At 32.1% G+C, this 9,408-nt stretch overlaps 2 protein-coding genes across 2 annotated transcripts; both read left to right on the forward strand.

Annotated features, from left to right (window-relative positions):
* Positions 1-1,207: 1,207 nt before the first annotated feature.
* LOC137627741 (larval cuticle protein 2-like) lies at positions 1,208-2,516 on the forward strand. The gene is made up of 3 exons (XM_068359016.1): positions 1,208-1,235; positions 1,757-1,887; positions 2,299-2,516. The coding sequence occupies exons 1-3, from the start codon at positions 1,224-1,226 to the stop codon at positions 2,459-2,461; spliced, it is 306 nt and encodes a 101-aa protein (XP_068215117.1). The 5' UTR covers positions 1,208-1,223; the 3' UTR covers positions 2,462-2,516.
* Positions 2,517-5,851: 3,335 nt separating this feature from the next.
* LOC137627745 (cuticular protein 47Eg-like) lies at positions 5,852-6,626 on the forward strand (the record flags this gene model as incomplete). The annotated part of the gene is made up of 2 exons (XM_068359021.1): positions 5,852-5,988; positions 6,363-6,626. Coding segments are annotated over 2 exons (300 nt in total), but the record flags the coding sequence as incomplete, so codon positions are not given.
* Positions 6,627-9,408: the final 2,782 nt, after the last annotated feature.

Below are 9,408 nucleotides of genomic sequence, written 5' to 3' on the forward strand. Positions count from 1 at the left end.
ATATATGTTTTTGTTTATTTGTGTGTATAAATAATATGTGTAAGCATTTATATATACAAATAAACATGCACACACATGAATATATATATATATATATATATATATATATATACATATATATATACATATATATATCGATATTCATATATATATACATATATATATATATATATATATATATATATATATATACTGTATATATATAGATGTATATATTTATATATATACATATATATATATATATATATATATATATATATATATATATATATATGTGTGTGTGTGTGTGTGTGTGTGTGTGTTTCATGTTCGTGAATAATATACAGTCCGGTTGCATCAAACCTTTCACTTAGATCCTTCCCGTTTTCTAATAAAATCATAGATTTTTCAGCGTCCTTGTGTTAAAAGGATAACGATCAAAACTAAAGCAATAATTTCATTTCCTTTAAAGGGGTGGTTTTAGATTACACCTTTTTCTGTTCAAGTTAAAAGTAAAATAATATACATTTTTGTCAACGCCCAAAAATCATTTAATGTAAGGAGATATTAGGAACCCCAAAAGGCAAGTTTCACATAGTGAAATTTACATATACAGTATACATACATATACACATATATATGTATAATATATGTATATATAAATATATATATATATATATATATATATATATATACATTTTATAACTTTGTATGTTCTTCTCTATGTTTGTTTATTTGTAAACATAGCTTACCATCTCACATCCATCTAGCGGTTGTTGATAAAAATGTAAGCTAGAATTTTTGGGAAAAGGACGTCCTTCAAGTTAGAGAGAGAGAGAGAGAGAGAGAGAGAGAGAGAGAGAGAGAGAGAGAGAGAGAGAGAGAGAGAGAGAGAGAGAAGGAAGTCCTTGAAGTTATATATATATATATATATATATATATCTATATATATATATATAGAGAGAGAGAGAGAGAGAGAGAGAGAGAGAGAGAGAGAGAGAGAAGGAAGTCCTTGAAGTTATATATATATATATAGAGAGAGAGAGAGAGAGAGAGAGAGAGAGAGAGAGAGAGAGAGAGAGAGAGAGAGAGAGAGCCTGGCACCAACAGGAACTAAGAAAAAATAATAAAGGGAAATGAAGTTAGATGTGGGCAGATAATAGGTGAAAGTCCTTTCGGCAAATGTATAAAACGGGCGACGATTTAAGATGGTCTGTCAAACGCTTGTCGTAGCAATAAACATCATGAAGCTGACTGTGAGTTTTACCTGAAGGATTTATAAAAAAAAAATTTCATCAAAACATTGATAACGTACTTTCATTGTTTTTTGGGTTTTAGCGTCACTTTTGTATCAGTGAAATATAGTTTTTTTCATTGCCAGGAAACGATTTTCCTCCATTATCTTGAAGCTAGACTTAGTACCCTTAGTAAACTCTTGTACAAAAAAAAAAAAAAAAAAAAAAAAAAAAAAAAAAAAAAAAAAACATTTATTATAGTAGAAAAATTGTTTTTTTTTTTTTTTCAAAATTATACTTTTATTCTGTGGTTCTGACTTTATTTAAGATTTGAGTTCCCTTGAAACCTACTATCGGGGATTTTTTACTCCAAGTGACTATTACGTTGTACATATTTATCAAACCTATTTCGATGTTTATATCACCCACTATTAAATTGAATACCTAAAGTGTATCTTATTACATGATATAATGCGTGAAGTTTTCAAGCGATATTACCATTTTTCAAACAATCTTTAATTTTATTAAAAAATTTCTTTCAGCTATTTATTATTTTGGGTCTTGTGGCCGCAGTGTCCGTCGCTCGTCCAGACTCCGTTCTTGACCTGGACCTGGATGATATCCATCACGACCAGGACATCGATGAAGATCAGGTCATCACTGGAACCTACAGGTAGAACCAGGCTTCAGTTTCAATTTAGAAATTCATCATCAGACTCAATTTTCAGTTTTTAAGTATAATTTGATTACCTTATAAATTGTCTTCAGCAGACTCATTAACACCCATATTTTCTCTAAACATTTCTTAATATAGATCTTGTTCAATTATCGAATATTCGAATATAGTTTATTAAACTTATTTTTATAAGCCTTTTTTTTTTTACTTTGATTCTTGTTTCTTTTATAAGAATCATTGTACTATGAATTTTCTGATAAAGCGCTTCATTATCATTCTATTATCTATAACTGTTAATGAATTGTTTCTCTCCCTATTCCTATTTAAATTCTCATACGAATAACATCAGTAGCCTACTCTGATTTTTCTTTCCTTTATTGTGTAGATTATAACACATTATTCTTTTAGCTGGACATCTCCTGAAGGCACCGAGTTCTTCGTGAGGTACGTCGCTGACGAAGACGGCTACCGCGTGCTCGAGTCCAACGCCGTCCCCGTCAGCTCCAACGGCGTCAGAGCCAACGGCCAGCAGGGATCCTTCGACTCCTCCGAGGAGAACGACAGTAAATAGATGGTTTAGGACTTTCCATCTCCTGATTACCGAAATAGAAAAGGACTTCTCATATTGAGTTTCATTCAGTTTTGAATTGGTGTTTTATCAAGCTCTGTCCTCTTATCTGTTTAAATTATATATTTATGAACGAAATAAAAAGAAACATTTTATGAATTAGTGGCTATTCTTTACCTCTTACGAAATTTTCTTTTTGGGAGAATTTCCATATGTCTCTACAAGGTGAATTTGTCATTAACCAATATTCAAACTTAATACACTAACAAATATTTCTGTTCTTAGAGGTAGTTGCTAATCAAACAAACAATCTATAACGAATTATGTGAGACCTTACATCCTCTGAAATCAAACCAAGGACATCACTGATATGGGATGGAATGTTGTGTCCAACTATTTTACTTTTCCTTTGTAACCTCCAACAAATCTGCAACTGTAAACCATTAGTCTTCAAAGCAGATCAGGGCGTGGTCGAGAGGTTCAGATCTTCGAATGTTTACAGACAAATAAGGAACGTAGTGGGTGTTTTTTTATTATTCACGACATTGATCTAACACAAGAGTTTGTAGGAATTGTGTCAGAAAAGTATTATTTAAGTTTGAATGTAAGTTGACAAAGCGTTTTGATCTTCTGTTGAGCAACGTTGGTTTATGAATAAAGATATAAATGTCTTATCAGTAGAAGCAAATGCATTAGTTGAAACAAACATAGTCAACTTTCTGGGCCTCTCAGTATTTCTTAGATGAAACACCATTATAAAAACAATAACGTTAGTTATTAAGTAAATCTTTACTATAGAGTATCAAGTTGTTTATATTGTCATCCATTCCAATACATATACATAACCGAATGCAAGAATACCGAGTTTCAGAAGAAAATGAATCCTTAACCAACAGATCTACGGATGAAAAGTTAGTGAATTTTTTAAGCTATGGAATCCACTACAAAATACGACAACGCGTGAATGTTTCAGAGCTATAAAAGCTATAAAAACTACAGTATGCTCATAACATTCAAGACTATCAATGACACAAAGAGCGTATAAACATTTACCGAGCAAACTCTAAAAAATACAAATGTTACCTAAATTGTTTAATTATCTCCTTGGGTAAAATGTGACCTTTACTCAAAAATGTTCTATTTCTTACACAAGACAGAACCAGTATCATAAAATCTTAGAAACTTATTCAATTTAATTAAGCCTAACCTCATCTATTTCACTATTTAATTAGGTTGTACATAGTTGATTTTTTATTTCCAAGTCGTTTTTTATTATATTTGTATTTGTCTGAAATAAATTATCATTGTCTTCGGCACTAAATTTTTGTACCTAAGCTTTTTTCTAACAAGCATGTTTTCTAACGTCCTAAAATGGAGAATTTTATTATACTTAATTGGAGAGAGAGAGAGAGAGAGAGAGAGAGAGAGAGAGAGAGAGAGAGAGAGAGAGAGAGAGAGAGAGAGAGAGAGAGTGATGAATCCTATCCTAATCTCTTTCAATTCCCACTCTGGGAATGTTATGCATACTGTTAAAAAACCCATAATATTAATCGGAAATGCTACGTAAAAATATACAGTTCTCAGCCCTATTTCAGTAAAATACACGACACCGTAATTTTACCTTACTCTGTTATTATATTTTACGGGTAAATAAATAAATAAATAAATAAATAAATAAATCCGTTTTTACGGTAAAAATCCTGGAATAAATGTTGCCAGACATTTACCGTTTTTTAATTCAAATTTTCAAGTGTATTACATCTGATGTCAAGAAAAAATATTACCTTTCGTTATATTTTACAATAAAGGCTAGTTTTTCCTCGCTTACGTCAATTCACTTGCACGTTTCTGTACCGTAGCGGCAAGGAAAATATTCTTCTATATGATTTACATTATAGCATTTACACTGTAACGGACCAACACGGACCGTTACCTGCAAATGCCAGTGAGGTTTCTCGGGGACAATATTTTGCAGGTACGGTCAGGTTTTCGTTCAGGTATTGAGCCTGTCACTGCTAGATCGTATGAACGTGGCAACTGCACGGAAACTTAACGTACCAGGCTCCAGCAATTAGTAAGCTTTCAGACGCAGAAGTGGCAAAATGCTTTAAGCAGAATTTACGAATAAAAGCTAATTACGTTAGCGTAGAGCTTTGAGTTCTTGTAGGCTTAGAAAGATTACAGCAACAGTGTGAAAAAGGATGATGCATTTTTTTTCACTCTTTGATTCTCCAAAAGGAGTGCCATCACTGGCAAGTCGCTTATACAAGATTTTTTAAATATATCAAACTTGCTTAAGATACTGCAGGTATGAAGAACAGGCATAGTATGTATCAACCTTTCATTGTATATTTTTTTTCTCATAAAAGAATAAGACATTATCTCGATATAGAATTAATTGAAAATATATGTATGCTAACAACTTTTTCTTTTTGGAACAGAGAATAATGACTAGGAAAGCAACAAAAATAAGAAATAATATGATATCATTGAGCTAATTAGACCATAGTTATTGAACAAATGGTTTCAGAGAATAAGTAAGACAATAGATTTTCGATGTGTCATTGTTTTCCAGACGGAGTTAGATTCTCATGAACGCTTTAAATAATGTTGAACCAAATAATATCTTCATCTTTTACAATCCATTTGATAGTTCATTAAATTTTAGAATTGGCAATTGCATGAAATACACAATTTCAAAGGTTTTACTCTTTCTCACAATAAATTTTGATTTGACGTATTCATGAAATAATCCCACCAATATAACACCCAGATAGCATGAAGAAAAAAAGTCCACATGAAATGAGAGCAAACATACGGAGGCCATAATCCTTGAGAGTAGTCGATAAGGAGGTTAACTGGGCCATAAGGAATAGGGGCGTCCATCAAGGACGACTGACAGGAGAGTGAACGGTGTGATGGCACCCAAAAAAACAAAGAAGAAGAAGAAGAAGAAGAAGAAGTGAAGGTGGTAGTAGGAGGATATCCCTTTTGGCCCTTCAGTGAACAGTATAAAAGGAGAGAGTGAATCTGATCCTTCATCACTTGCTGCTCAACAAACCAATCATGAAGTTCACTGTAAGTAGCTCATATTAAAAGTAGCCATTTCATTTTTCCGTCGCATTACAGTTTGCTACTGAAGTTATTCTAAAATACAGTAAATAACTCTTTTATAGCTTCTATACAAAGATTCAGTGTCAATTTGAATTGTTCTTTAAACATCAAGACCAAATCTTATACATGTAGTCTATTTATTTATACATTTTCTTTTATTTCTAATTTTCATTTGATCAAATTCATAGCAACATTTCTTACTAAGAGACCAGATATTCTTCCATATTATTTATATATTTGAAAATATAAAATATCTTTGGTTCATTGATTTTTTCTTTTCTTCAGTTGTTCGTTCTTTTGGGTCTGGTTGCCGCCGTGACCCTGGCTCGCCCCGATTCCGTCCTTGATCTGGACCTTGATGACATCCATCACGAACAAGATATTGATGATGATCAGGTCATCACTGGATCTTATAGGTATGAACCAAATATGTTTACACACTTACACACACACACACACACACACACGCACACACACACACACACACACACATATATATATATATATATATATATATATATATATATATATATATATATATATATGTATATATATACATATATATACAGCTATATATAAAGAGTGAGAGATACATCTACTATTCAACATTTATTCATAAATGTTACTACCAACAAGAGATTTTAAGTTAATGATAAGACAGTATATGATCAAAAATATATGATACTCTCAATAACAGTGGACACTTGAAAGAGCGCATTTCTACCATATACTTCTTTTCAAAATGATATGTAATAATTAATATAATTTTATCCTTCGATTTTCTCCACAGTTGGACATCTCCTGAAGGCACCGAGTTCTTCGTGAGGTACGTCGCTGACGAAGATGGCTACCGCGTGCTCGAGTCCAACGCCGTCCCCGTCAGCCCCAACGGCGTCAGAGCCAACGGTCAGCAGGGATCCTTCGACTCCTCCGAGGAGAACGACAGGAAATAGATGGTCTAGGACTTGCCATCTCCTGATTACTGAAACCTAGAAGGAATTCATATACTGAGTTTTATTCAGTTCTTCTACATCAAGTGCTTTTTTAAGCCCCGCCTTTTTCTCTATCTTGTTTCAGAGACAACAATTATGACTGAATTATTTATTTATGAACAAAATAAATAGAAATATTTTATGAATAACGAATATTATTTACTGCTTGTAATATCTACCTTTCGAGGGGTATTTCCTATATCTCTATATTTTGAATATCGTTCTTGACTAGAATTCCAAAATATTTTTTGTAAATAAATACAGAGAGTGAAATAACTGTACCTTAAAATATTTTCCAAGCAAACAAAAAATATCTATAATTATTCACATGAGACCTCACATTCTCCTGAATTAAATCTAGACAAGCAATGATATTGACAAAATTTTCTTAGCAACCTTTTCTAAGTCACCCACCAGCATACAAAACGAAACTGTTAAACCTTTAGTCTCCCAAGCACATGAGAGCTAGGTCAAGTGATCCGAGTAATATTCGAGTCTCCTAAGAAATGAGTGATGGCAGGTGTTTTATTATCTAAAAAAAAGTTGGATTTTTTAAGACTATGACACAATAGTATTAATTAAGATAAAAGAAGTGACAATATATTTTATCTGAAGTTAATTTCTAAATAAACGTATAAGTATGTATGGGCAGGAGCCGCAAATACAACTGTTGATTTAAACTAAGTCAACTATAACTGTGTCTTAGTATTTGTGAGAAGGGGCAACACTGCGAAACAACTAGTTTACGAACTTACCATTAGTGTTTTAGAAAATCTAGTTTGATCTGTAGTTTGTGTCTTTTTCAATTGCACAAAAATTCCCATATTTAGAAAGTCCTTAGAAAATGTTTGAATTCTTTAATTCTACGATACTTTGAGTATTGATTTCCTATCCGACATTCAACTGCTGACTCTCATCTTAAATTATTCCACAAAAACTTACGGGTAACTAAATTCCTTATCTCTGATACTAATATTAATATATGTCCCCTTCGTTCATTTAGTTCTTTGTTCGTATTGTACATCCTTTGCATTCATTTCTTCCCAAACTCTATAATCCTTTACATAGTAATAGCTATGCCGTTAATTCTAGCAGTACTTCCTTCATAAAGCCCAATGCTACATAGTAGGCTAGAAGTTTTATTCGAGCTGTGAGGAGTTTGTAGAATGACATAATCAGACGGTGGAATCAGTGGAACTTCAGAAGCTAAAACTTATGCAAGTTTTTTCTTTGTTGAGCAGTTTGACACAAGTTTCGTCTCATAGTTTGTATACAACTGAATTATTTCAATGATTTTACTGATATTAATCTATCTTATAATTCCCTTTTTTTCTATCTTTATAAAAATCTTATTCGTTATTTCTCTATTTTATTCTTGACCTTAGGGATGTAGTCTCCTGCTGTTCCATTCAGGGTTGTAGCTTGGTCAGTGATAATAATAATGATAATAATAATAATAATAATAATAATAATAATAATAATAATAATAATAATAATAATAATAATAATAATAATATAAAGTGTTGAAAAGTCGTTGTTCATTTCGCCGTTTCTAAAAGAAAAAAATTGATAACCAACAGATACGGATAAATAAGTGATTAATATAATTTACAGAATCCACTACAATATACGACATGATAAAATGGGACCTTTACTAAAATATACACTAATTTTTCTACCAAAAAATATACTGTATTATATAACCTTGGAAAGTACTTTAACTCAATTTAACATAACATAATAATTTTCTTTTTATATTTTTGTTTTGCATAGTTGATTTCTTATGTAACACTTCTGTCGAGAGGTATTTTACTCTTCTTTATTATCTGATGGTAAGAAATTAAAGAAAGACTGAATCATGTTTTGGTTGCTGTTAGACTGGCCAGAACTTTTGCACACAGACAGGCTCCTCTGTGCGCCAGTTCTTCAGATCAATAATAATGTCTCATTCATAGACTGTTTACAAATCAATTTGATGGTGACCTTATCTGTAAAGCTTAGAAATACAAGAGTTTGTCATATATGACAAGTAATTATAACTATCCATTACTCTACACTAAACAAGTATTATGATAATTCAAAGGAAAAAATATTTCTTGCATCTCTAATTCATTTTGTACACATTGTTTCTCCTCAATAAGTTTTCTGAATTGTGTTAGCATATTGATTGATAGTTTCATTAGAAATGAAACTATAAAAAAGATTACTCAAGTACCGTATGTGGATGAAATCATGGTGAGGGGTAGATGGAGATGGTTTGGGCACGCTCTTCGCACTCCCTGGGAGAGATTAGTTCACCAAACTTTCAACTGGGCTTCACAAGGCACTAGAAGAGTTGGAAAATCCAGGGCTTCATGGTTGAGAGCTATGAAGCATGAAGTGGGAGATGATGAATGGAGAAGTATTGATTTAAAAGTTCAAGATAGAGACGACTGACGAAATTTAACCGAGGCCCTTTGTGTTGATAGGCGTTAAAGGAGATGATGATGATGATGAGTGATTAATTCATACCTTTATCAGCCAGAAAAAGGAGGAATGTGAACGAAGAATAAAATACGAAACGTGAAGGGTGCTAATTTTAAGTGTTTGTCTTAAAACACTTTAGAAAAATTTTAGTTCAGACATTATTTTATTATCCAAATTGCAAGAAGTTTTATAAGAAATATCTAAATGTACAGCCTACTCTAAATGCAATTTAAAAAAATGTATTCAATAAATCCTTAGGTCTTTTTGACATCGATATGTGTGCAAACCGAAAAACTGCTTCCAATCGTTTCCAAAAGGCATGATTGACCCATAATAGTATCTGGGTGACTATGCTAGTTACGCCATACTGTCCGTGGG

This window comes from Palaemon carinicauda, chromosome 35, assembly GCF_036898095.1.
Source record: "Palaemon carinicauda isolate YSFRI2023 chromosome 35, ASM3689809v2, whole genome shotgun sequence".
NCBI classification, from domain to species: Eukaryota; Metazoa; Arthropoda; class Malacostraca; order Decapoda; family Palaemonidae; genus Palaemon; species Palaemon carinicauda.